Genomic DNA, 12,544 nt, shown 5'->3' with positions numbered 1-12,544 from the left:
TAATTGGCTATTACATGCCGTTTTGAAAATCTGCCTCTAGTGACATCATCGATCATCTAGGTGGACAGGCCTATTTGTGATGTCAGAGGAGGCAGATTTTCGAAACAGCTTGTAACGGCTAAGCACACTCAAACCTGCTGGTATAATATGGGTCCTTTAAGTGTCAGACTCAATCCGTCACCAATATTGTTATCTATCACCCTCTTCACACGTAACGTCCATGCTAGTTCTGAAATGCTGAACAATGGACATAGGGCATAGGACATGGGACATACGAAATAGGACATAGGACTTGCCTGACACAAGCCTCAAAGTAGGGGAGTGGTGGCACTGCCGCATGGCACCCTGCGAGGGGGCCCTTTGGTGATTTAATAATGTCGCAGTGTTTGGTTTTGGGGTTCTCTGATCCTCCCGTTTCGGTGCAGGTCGGCCCTTTGCATCCCGGCTCGCAGGGCACGTCTTTGCTGGTCCACGCTGCGATGAAGTCCCCCACGGACGGCTCTCCGGTTTGTCCGGCCAACGCGAAGTCATCGGATGGATCGCCGTTAAAGTCGCCGCACAGGCCGCGCAGCACGCCGCCGTAGGTGGACGGGAGCGTCAGCACGACGCCTGCTAGAGTGTCGTAGGTCAGATGGAGGCCAAAGTCAGTCTTTATGACGATGCTACTGCCACCCTGATGCACCTCAATCTTGCCGTCGTCCAATGACAGAGGGAGGTTGGTTCTGATGTCCTCAATCTGTGGTTACAAAAAAATGATATATTTTAATTATTTTGAGAGACTTGAATTTGGCTTCTTTTTCATTTGAAAGATCCAAAGCTAGGAACCATACCAGGACTTCCCAGACAACCCCCGGCCTCATGGTGATCTCATAATTGTATGCCTTCAACGTCACACTGCGGTAGACTTGACCTCCTTTAGTGGTGCTCTGTTGTATTGACAGAGAGAAGCCCGAAATCACTCCTGCCTTTTCTTCCACCTCCGATAGAAGGAAGCCACATTCTCCCCAAAGAGGGTAAGACTAGAGAAGGAGAAGAATGGAGAAGAGATTGAAGAATAATTGATGCGTAAATTGACAACTGTCCATGCAATATTATTTGGACAAACGATATTGATTTCTATGGAGGACCGAACCAACGTATCAATGCATTCCTATGAATCAGTTTGGATTAAGCACTAAGAAAAGGACGTTTCCTGACCTTTCCGTCCAGTGTCCTCACTGAGCAAGACCCGAACACCGAGCAAGAGCCGGTTGTTTTGGGAACACAGGAGAACACGCCCGACTCCAGAGCACACTTCTCATTGGCTGAGCAGGTGAAAGAGTCATCACACTTCACCTGTCCTTCCAGACAGACGCACCTGCTCCCGCAGTCCGCACCATAAAACACCTGGAACACAGAGGACGTCCTATGAGTATTGGTTCGGTTTGCTAGATCAGGCAAATATGTCAATTATTAAACCCCAATCCCCCCCCCCCCCCCTCCATTTCAACAAAGGTTTTCCTTTTAGTTGATAAATATATTACCATCTGCACACTGCTACTGTTCTGTTTGATAATAACTGCGGTATGCTCAGGATCGTTTAATACCGCGGCGCAAACGTTGGGCCTAAGGATACTATTATGCAAGCTCATGAAGATGGTGTCGATATCTCACCTGTTCACTGCGGTAGTACTGCTCGTTGTACTGGCAGCCACATTCTGCCACGGCTACACACTGGTCATCACTGAGCAGGAATCCATCGTCACAGACACAGCCTTCACCGCAGGGGGCCTCCACGTCACAGCCCTCCGCGGGGCCGAAGCCGTCGCAGGTCTGGGGGCACGGCACAGCGCACGCTTCGTAGTGACTGTTGGCCCCACAGCGGAGGGCTGTGGAGAGGAGGGGCCGCAGGGGAACCGTTACAATGTGTGTGCGTACTAAATGTGTGTCTGAAGTCAAGTTTGCAGAGAGTCTTATCTTTTGTTTCAAATATCACGTTATGGAAAAACAACTTTAATATAATAGGGGCATAAGCAGGCATATTATATCTGTATCTTGTCTTGCGATGACAAACATTTGTTTGAAGGCACAGTAGTACAGTTATACAACTGGCTTATTAGTCACTCCAGAAAAATGCGGTGTTTTTTTATGATTGTTGCGGCCAAAAATCCTTGATTTATGCGGCACGTTTTCTTAACAAATGCTATGAAATTTGCGTCATTTGTGCAATTTTATGCGAACTTGGGAACTTGCAAAAATTGCGGGAACTTTTCGATTACGTCCACGTCGCGTAATTGCGTCACTTCATAACGTTCCCATCGCAACAGGGGGAAATGGCTAGTCTTGTGGGAAGTAAACACAACGTTATTAAACTTTCTGTTAAGATATATGTAACTTTTTTGCAACGAAAATGCGGGGATTATGAAATCCTGCAAGCCCCACATATTTTGTGCGGAAATCGGCAATTTATGTGGTGAAAGTGGTATGTGAAAAATAGCGATTATGCGTTGAATTATTGGATCGCATAATCGCGTTCTTCTGGAGGGACTGGCTTATTGTTCTTGACACAGTCGTTGTAGGAACATTTCTGCTCATGATCACCTCGTGATGATCATCCATCGCTAACCCATTGATAACTATTTCATTCCGAAAGCCGATTTTCTTAAAAAATCTAATCTGTATGTTGGATATATATTTTTAGTATATTTTGGAAAGAAGATCTGTGCGAAATGTCAAACACATGGAGCAGAGACTGACTGAAAACCTATAGGCTGTTAGTTTGTGTTTTTCACGCTTCTCTTACGGCAGAATTGTTGGGTCCTCCAGTTCTCCACCACAGCGCCGGCTGCTTGACAAACTACCAGGTAACTTGTCAGACTGTTGCAGAGGGCAGTAATGTGGCCCTTGTACGCACAAAGGTCAAATACACAGTCGTTGAGGTACTCGGTATGGTCGAATTTTGCGAGGCAATCTCTGGAAGAAGAAAAAATAATACTTTAAAAGAGTTTGAGGAGCCGAATTCGGGGATATACATTTAACGAATACAAAGAAAGAATAGAACGTGGAATCCTTATATTCAGGACAAAGTAAGGCTAATTTCATGTAAATATAATAAACCTGTCAAACTACTGTAAACTATACGACAAAATAAGGTTGAAAGTCAGAATACACAATTTTCCCTTTGTAAATGGAAGAAAATATGCATTTGTTATGTGATACTGGGTCTTACAAATCCAAAAGATGCATCAACGCATTTGCAAATACGACAATGTGCCAACCTGAAAGGTCCTGCCTTGTTGGCGATAATCCCGCAGGAGTCTTTCTGTTGATAACGTATGGCCAGTGTTGGCTCGCAGACAGGACATTCCCCCCCGGGACACTCGCTGGTGCACCCCACGTCCCCTCCAACCTGGAAGAAAACAATGTTAGCTTCATAGAACGTTGTTTTTATCTTGCTGTGCCTCAACATCTACGAAGGAGCCCTGGATTACCTTGAAGCTGTTCCCAAAGTCAGTAGGGCCTTTGGCCGGGGACCTGTCAGGGTTCTGCAGGTCATCCTCGGCCTTACCGTTGTAATCACCACACAGTCCTGTCCAAACAAAATAGAAGAAATTAACAGGGATTATTTGAGGATATTTAAAGATGCAAACACAATACTTGTATTCACCTTGTTATTATCAAGAGTTGCTGTGAAAGGTAAGACCTTGGACTCAAAGAAAATTTTATTCAGAGGACATCTGCATTCATAGTACACTATTGGCTCTCTCAAAGTAACTCAGTTTTCAACATGCCTATAAGCGTTTCTGGTCGAGTTACACTGTTAACCAATCACAGCACTTGCCTTCGACAGAGCCAGCGTAGGTGCTAGGTACCGTCAGGCTGACATGGCTCCTCCAGTTGAACTTCAAAGTCAAGCCAAAGTTAGTCTGCACAAAGCAGAAGCTGCCCTGGCGGAACAAGGACAGCTTCCCTTCCAACACGTTGTAGGGCAGGTTCACTGATCGGCTGTTCACCTGACAGAGAGAAGGCCGGGAGACAGCGAGGGGTGGGAGTCAGTAACACTACCTATTTCTTAAGAAATAAACTTGGTTATATGAGGCACGTTTATAAAGATAATTAGTTGTATAACATATATTCAACGACTCAAGGAGTTGGTTGGGAACATAAAACATGGCGAGGTTGAGAGAAAAGGCTTCGTTATGGTTCTACGTTGATGCAACGCAATGAACCCTTAGTCGCTTCGACAGTCGTGAACCTGTTTTGTTCTGCGTAGGGTTGGCGTTTGATTTTCTTGAGAGGACCAATCACATTCTTTGCTGCTGCGTCGCCGCAACACAAGGTTTCACTTTTTGTGAGACGCTCACCAGGTGGACGCAAGGAGGGTCCGCAAGAATGTGATGGGTCTATAATCCCCCTTGTGTTATGTCAACGTGGAACCATGACTAGCTCGACTCTTACCAGCACTTTTCCCGGGCTGTCGCTGTTCATGCTGATGGTGAAGTTGTACACAGTCAAAGAAACAGACTTGGTGTAGGCCACGGCCCTGTTCCTGCCCCTGTTCTCGTTCTGGACCAGAGCCTGGTAGGGCAGGAGGTCAGGGAGGGGACTATGGACCGTCTGGGAGAGCACGTAGATGCAGGTGCCCTGGAAGCCGTAGTGGCGCCCGTCAAAGGTTTTGTAGTGGGGGTCTCCGGTGCCCTGACAGGTGGCTGAGGACAGCGGGTAGCAGTCTCGGACCCCCCCCTTCAGTGAACAGCGCTCGTTCGGCTTACAGCCTACCGGTTTGCAGATGATCTGGGACAAGAATGAAAAAGATTACTGCCAATATGACAAAAAAACTATATTAAAATGAAACAAAGCATACTGTCATAGCGATGGCCCCGCAGACTACTTGCCATACCTTTCCACTTTTATCATCACAGTGACACTTGCTGCCGCACTTGTCGTCGGCCCAGAACACACTGCCTCGTGGGTAATATCGTCCTTTTTGCTGGCAGCCACAGGAGGACTGAGGGATACATCTGAACCACACAAGTGTCAACTTTGATGAAAGGACACAGGAGGGGGCCCACTGATCAGTGGACCACATTGAAGCTGCTTTAGAAGGTTGTTGTCTTTGTAAGATTAATCACTGTTATGTATGTTAAGCACATGAGCTGCCCCCACATAGCCACTAGGAAGCAGGATCGAACACACAAGCTGCATTACCTCCACATAGCCACAAGGAAGCAGGATCAAGCTTACAAGCTATAATTACTATACATAGCCACAAGGGAAGCAGGACCCAACATACAAGCTGCAATAACTACTCCAGCCACAGATGGCAGCACCTTTAGGCAGGTGAGGAAGGTGGAGCCAATACGTCTCATAGGCCACGCCTACTTGATACGATAGCGGAGCGGGAGTCAGATCAGGTCAGACAAATATGGCAGCCCCGTTGATAGCCGGCTAGAAGATAGCTCTGCTGTATTTCTCTCCACGTGTGTTCAATACAATGCCCCTCTTTTTGTTTCATAGTTACATGACAAAATACTTCAACAAATAAAGTGAGTTAAAAGCGACCCGTATTTAACTACTTTCTTCAAGTACACGTCATTACTACTAATGTTTTTTCCCCAAATAGTTCCATTGATCTTAGTGAATACGATGATATGAATTAACTCTCTTATGAATAAAACCAAAAACCTTTGGGATTAATAATGGACGACATGAGGCTTCCAAATCAATGTATCTCCCCGTTATGACACAGATTGATAGTTATCATTCTGCTTCTGGTTATGACAGTGATCATGAGTAATGTTGTAGTAGTACTAGAGGTGAAATGTTGTAGCCCTACCTATCTCCACTGAGCACCAGGCCTTTGTTACAGGAGCATCCCTCCACACAGGGGGATTTGCATGTTTGCTCAGTGTCTCGGTCCGTACAGGATGTGGGACAGGCAGAGCCACAGGCCTCATAGTGACTCCCCACTGGGCACGACAGGGCTGTGGGGAGGGGGGTTGATATAACATAACTGTTAACGTCAGTTATGGTCAGACTACAATGGACAACAGAATATTGTATTCATTATGATCACAATTTTGTTCCTGGATAGCTAGGAACATCATTATATTATTACACAGTTTAAACATTGTTTTAAAGTATAGAGCATGCACGACTTACGACAGTTGGCAATCTCCCTCCACAGTGGATTTATTTTGACTCCCTCAGACATGCAGTCTTCGCTGTAGCTCTTCAGATTGTCACACAGGATGTGTCTAGCACCTTGGGAACCAGGCAGACACCCCGTTCATCACTGTTACTAAGGCAAACCCGCAAAAAGGATCTCCTCAAAAGAAATGTAATTAATAATTACATATGACTTTTATAATTTTACTGAAAAATAACAAAGATTTTTGGGGTGGATACAGATATGTCATTATTATATATTGTCGGTTCAATAATATTGTTAAATCAACTGGTGACTTTGTTTACATATCTTTTTTTCCTCTGACCAACTGTGTTAAACTATTGTTGAACATTTTGTACTCTTCTTATTAGGGTTATATTTCAAACTTTTAAAATATAATGACACCAGAAAGCTAACCAGTTTACTAACCAATGGGGGACACAGCCACAGGACCACACCTTCAATTGTGATTGTACTGCGCCTCTGTGCCACACAGTTTCATGTGTCTGCTCACTGAGCTTTTATACACATTGTAGTGAGCTGTGTATGTGTTGTTCTTAATCCCTCATTAATCTAATTTAACAGCCCAGGATTTTATCTTTCAACGTAGCATTATGCTGGTGGTGTCTCTTTGTATGCTTAGTCTATGGATTGATTGGTTTACTATGGATGTAATTTAATCTGGCGGATTAATACATCCGTAAAACTGTTATGAATGATCCTTTGCATTTGGTTGTGGACAATAACGTTATTGTCGTAATATCATCATCTGCAGTACCATTCTGTAGCTACCATCTGATTTAGCAGTCTTAGCAGCTAGAAATAGTCTGAAATGAAATTGTGGGATACATTTTTCTTACCTTGATTGGTGCAAACATCATACACACAGTTGGCACTGTACATTTCAGGGTTTATTGTTTTGTGACAGACAGCAAATGGCCCGTCTGGTTTATTTAGGAGTCCACAGAGTTTTGGTCTGAGGTAGTGATGTTTCTGCTTCTCAGAACAATAGGGACATTTCCCGCCACAGGTATCCCGACAGAAGGGGTCCACGTCTTTCACCTTCCAGGAACTGATCATCTTGAGAACACTGGATGCACCTTAAGGGTAAACCTTGTTTTTAGAGATCGTAGAGAAAATACAATATTGCTTCTTGTAAACTGTTGTGGCCCTTTTCAACGTAACATTTATTTAGTCACATCCTCATTTATTTATTTATTCATGTGTTTGAATTTTGTAATTATCTTAACTTCAAAACTTCCCACAAAAAAAGTATTTTCTTATCCTCGTTGCTTACCCCCTGGTGTTGGCAGGTCGTCAATTCTGTCCCCATTGTAGTTCCCACAAAGGCCCCCGAGATGCTTGTAATAGGACGAGGGCACTGAGATGTACAGTCTCATGTTCCAGTTGTATCTGACGGTCAGGCCGAAGTCTGTGGTGAGCACGGCATATTGTCCGCGCTGTTTCACTGAGACTCGACCGCCAGACAAACTCACTGGTAGGTTGACTAGTTCTCCATTCACCTGGAGGTTAAATAAAACCAATAGGAATATAATTTCACTAATTGTTAGACCTGTTAGATTACTTATCTGGGTTATCTGTCATCTAAGGAGTGAAGTGCATCACCTGTGCTACAGTGTTAAACTGAATTCTTGTTTTTTTTTATAATGGCCACAGTTTAAACTGAGGAATGTTATCTTGCTCTCAGTGACACACGATTGGCCCTTTACGTTGTGTTCTCAGCATCAGTCTCACAGTCACGCATGAGGGAACAAGTTTAATCCTGAGAGGTTTTTGGTTTTGTTTTGCCTTTGATCGGTACAAGTTGAAAAGTGATTATCAAAGAAAATGTGTGACTAGAAGCGAGAAGAATATATAAATTACCTGGACTCGTCCTCTGTGTCTGCTTATGATTACATTCAGGTGGTAGACGTTGACGACCACAGTCCTCACAAAAGACACCCTACGGTTACCACGATGATCGTTCTTGGTTGTAACAGTGAAGGGCGTCAGGTCTTTGTCTGCTTTAGCGACTGTTGTCATAATGTAGGTGCAGGTGCCCTAGACAGAACGAAAAAAGTCTCAGTATAAGCATGAGGTAGGCCTATATATGACTGACATGAATCTCAAACATTATATACAGGCATATTCTTAGAGATATATTTTGTTTCTTCTTAGGGCAAAATGTGGATTGATTAAAAATGTACGGATCATTTATATGATAGCATATCTATAATTTCATTTAAGATTGGAATGAACTGTTTTAGCAAAAACATCAATGTTAAATGGACTGCATTTATACAGTGCTTCTGTAACCTGTGGCCACCCATGGCTCTTAACAACTAGTGCTGAACACCCATCGTCAGGAGCAGGGTTAGGTGTCTTGCTCAGGGACACCTCGACACTCAGCTTTGGGGAAGAGAGGAGTGAACCAGAAACCTTCCAGTTGCTAGATTCCCTGCTCCACCTCCTGAGCCACTTGCCACCCGACAAAAATGAATAAAGAATCGATACATACTGATATTGTAAGTCGCCCCATACCTGGAATTCAAAACGACGGCCATCAAAAGTCTTGTAGTGGGGGTCACCTAACGCATGGCATGTTGCCATGGAGACATGGACACATGAACCCTTTGCACAAACTTCCTTCTCTCGGCATGAGACCCCATCACAAGGATCTAGGGGGGGTGCAACAGGGGGAAGGGCTGCAGGAGAAACAACAGAGCATGTCAAATGGGCTTCTTAAAACACAGTTCCAAATGTTGTGTAAGCTGGAGAAACTTTAACAAATTCCTGCCTAAGCTGGCAGGAGCCTGGCAGTTTGAAAGGGGATATACAAAGCAACAGAAAACCTACAACCCCTACGTAGACACATGGATGATGGAGGTGAGTAATGAGGAAAGGCAACCAACGTGATGGGTATTCCTTCAGTTGTGCCTTCCAGTGGGTGTTCGCCCTTGGCTGTCTGAATGCATGGTCACAGACCGCCTCAGTTACGTGTGCACTTACCCTCAGAACAGACTCCAGCGGTTGCATATCCTTTGCGATGCTCTCCCCCGTAGACGTACACTACCATGCCAGAATCCCCGTCCACTGTCACATGGTTCTGCTCTTTCCCTAGGGCCATCTTTGCCCAGACCCACTTGGCTCCTGCCTGGTGCTTACTCCACATGGGAGAGCTACAACTGGACTTCATGCACACCTTGACACTGTCACGACCCTCCCGCTCTGAGAGGATTACCGCGGTGCTACTCATCTTATCCACGGTCTCCAGTGACCAGGCACTAGCGAGCCTGTCTGAAGAACGCAGCACTAGCATGATGGCGTCATGGGGTTTATTGGTGCTCATGAATACCACCAGCAGCTTCTTGTTGCCCGTCACCAACAATGGTTGGTTGGGCGTGACCCACTCCGAAATTGCCTCCCCAGCTTTCTTCAGTTTGCTGATTATTTAATAGGGAGTAGAAAATAAAATGAATGAAGCAGGATTAAGATAAGTAACACATGAAATGAATACTAAAGTCTACAAGGTGCAGGTGACATAAATAATAATGCATATACTCATCATCTTAACCTTTTCGCTGTGACTTTCCCATTGTCCACAGACACCTCTGTGTTGTCCTCAGTTGTCACGATTGAAACCCAGGATTGCGCCGGACTTTTCATGCCAGGGGGCACCATGTATTCTGTACCCAGCTGGCTCACCGGTGGTAGTTGTTTGTACAAGTGGTCACAAGGTGAACCATAACACCTGTGCCCCAAAAATACCGCCATAGGCTTCTGTGATTTAATCTGCATGCCTGTCAGAGTGGAATGGCTTTCAACCAGGAAGGTTTGATAGGGTTTCAAGGCAATTGTGGTTTCCCTCCCGCCATTCCATAAACCCAACCCTTTGGCCTGCACGTTCTGTGTGGGCCGGAAAGTGACCTTGTTGGGACTGTTGCCATTGACGACAGCCAGTTGCTTTTCCAAAGGGCCTCCGGCTGGGGTGAACACCCTGTATTCCACACCCAGCTGGTCTGTAGGGGTGATCACTGCGCCGTCGCTGGTGTAGGTTTGTCGGTTGAAGGCGACCACAGAGATATGGGCTGTGGAGGAGATGTGAACCGCTGAGTGTGGAGGGTTCTGGGGCTGCTGGAGCTGTGCTCCTGGTGGGACAGACACCCAGCGGGTTTCCCCTGGAGACAGAGTCAGCATTTTGGAGAACTTCAGGGAACCAACCTGCAGGTGTAAGTTATACTTGCTATTATTCTTCGGCCTGTACTGTCTTCTTCTTATAATAACTGGCAATATGTTTTTTCTAAATTTTAAACAACCCAATATAAACCTGAAGAACAAGCACCAACAAACGTGTCCTGCAGTTTGACCTTCTCTGAAATCCCATTTTACTTGGAAACATGTTATATTATGGAAATAAAATAAGCAATGAATGCTATTTCATGTTGTCTTCAAAAGCTAATAAATGTTCAACCTATTTTCTCTCTGGCATCCCAAATGAAGCAATGAACGAACAATTGTTAATCAAGCATCCTTGATGAGGAGCAAACCATGCACACACCTCAATGAGGACCTTGGCTTCTGATTCTCTGGCCGTGAGAACTAATTGGAGCCTTTGGTTGTTTGTGTAGTAGTTTGGAAGAAATGTTGCAATGAAGTCTCGTCCCGTTGAACAACCGTGGCACACTTGAGGTGAGAATAGAGATATGAGAATGTTTTTATATGCTGTGCATTTTGAAGGATTGTTTGTTTAACAATACTAAATAAATCAATAATTGACCCAAGACATATCAACATCAACAAATATTTTATTAATTTAAAATTGATTTGATTGCTGACCCTTAAAAAATACTCTGTTACATGGTTGGAAATGCGTTAATTTTGATTGTGTGATGACCTCTATAAAGGTTATTTCATCTCACTTTTGTACATGATCCCCTACACACATATCCAAATGAGCCAACTACAGTCCTAATGCACACAATAACACATATCTACCATATGTGTTCAACCTTACAACAAGGGCACGTTACCGTGCCATTAATTAACATTAGTCAATGCAGTTATAAGCATTATTATATGGCGCAGGGCTTAGATGGGGTAGTGGGTTATGGTACTGTTAAAATTTCCTTATGATAAATTTATTACCCTTATCCCAAAAAGTGATAAATATCAAAATTACTCTACAGCCACACTATAATTTAGATTAAGTTTAGATTTAAATTACTAGTTTGCCTCGTCCTCAGATCTGAACTAGGAACTGGGCTACTGTGCAGCATATTTGAAATGATCTATCATCTTGGAGCCGTTCACCACAATCATGAACGGTTTCATTGATAGGCCTACCTGCCAACAGTGCCGCAACACCTGCATACAGCCCGAGAGACCTCATGGCTTCTGATAGCAGAGAAAAAGAAATGCACACGACAATACAATCATGCATTTAAAGAATGAAGATTCAGGTTAGAAAGCAAAAAATCCTGAAATATGTTTGACACTAAAATAAATGAACGGTATATATCCTACAATTCACAAATGTATTTGATTATTAAACAGATAAATACTATGATAAATATTAAAAGATAAAAATAACTAAATAGATCTACCACTAACCAAAGGTTTTGGTCATAAATGATTAAATTACAAATATATGTATCTATCAGGTATACAATTAAAGGTAGGAAATAGTATATTTGTTCTAATGTTATTTCAACACCAAATGATTAGCAATGGATTCATTAATTACCACAAGCCGGCTTATCACAACTAATATATAATGTGTTAGCTCATCACATTCTGAACCTCTATAAAGGTTATTGCATCTCACTTTAAAATTAAAAAATGCATTATCATTACTAAATTAAGTGCACAATTATCCCATCAAGCACCTATACTTTACCTTGACTGCGAAGGATAGATTAGGGTGAATGTGCACAAACTGTTTTATATCTGTGGTGAGAATAGAGGGAAGGGAATGAATGAATAACATGTCCCTCCTTATTTCTGGGTGGATCCAGAGAATATTAAATTTGACACTGTTTGTTGAAGCGTCACTTATGCAAATTAACATTTGTTTTCTTTATTCTTCTCACTTCATCATATCATGTCCAACACACCCACACCCACACACACACACACACACACACACACACACACACACACACACACACACACACACACACACACACACACACACACACACAGAACAATAGAGGATATTCTACGGAATATTTATGAATCATTCGCTGCCAATGCAATTATTTAACTAAGCAACCAAGGATTAGTTTGGCATGTTGTGGATTAACCATCCGTTGATACTTTACAAATTATTTCATGGACATTGATATGAAATCGGCATGGAAATAAGTATTGCATTTGGAATGGAATGAATAATGCTAC

The 12,544-nt window shown here is 43.5% G+C and overlaps 1 protein-coding gene across 1 annotated transcript; it reads right to left on the bottom strand.

The window, feature by feature from the left end:
* Nucleotides 1–223: 223 nt before the first annotated feature.
* LOC130392340 (IgGFc-binding protein-like) lies at nt 224–11,566 on the bottom strand. Its single transcript, XM_056602832.1, has 20 exons — nt 11,492–11,566; nt 10,707–10,831; nt 9,723–10,369; nt 9,158–9,591; nt 8,690–8,853; nt 8,033–8,209; nt 7,446–7,671; nt 7,009–7,248; nt 6,142–6,243; nt 5,816–5,963; nt 4,880–5,000; nt 4,438–4,773; nt 3,821–3,992; nt 3,471–3,568; nt 3,258–3,388; nt 2,783–2,952; nt 1,654–1,868; nt 1,198–1,386; nt 831–1,019; nt 224–736 (listed from the first exon to the last, which is right to left on the bottom strand). The coding sequence occupies exons 1-20, from the start codon at nt 11,535–11,537 to the stop codon at nt 224–226; spliced, it is 4,443 nt and encodes a 1,480-aa protein (XP_056458807.1). The 5' UTR covers nt 11,538–11,566.
* Nucleotides 11,567–12,544: the final 978 nt, after the last annotated feature.

This window comes from Gadus chalcogrammus, chromosome 11 (genome assembly GCF_026213295.1).
Source record: "Gadus chalcogrammus isolate NIFS_2021 chromosome 11, NIFS_Gcha_1.0, whole genome shotgun sequence".
Classification (NCBI taxonomy): domain Eukaryota; kingdom Metazoa; phylum Chordata; class Actinopteri; order Gadiformes; family Gadidae; genus Gadus; species Gadus chalcogrammus.
The sequence above is the reverse complement of the archived record's forward strand: the minus strand, read 5'-3'. Positions and strand labels throughout refer to the sequence as shown.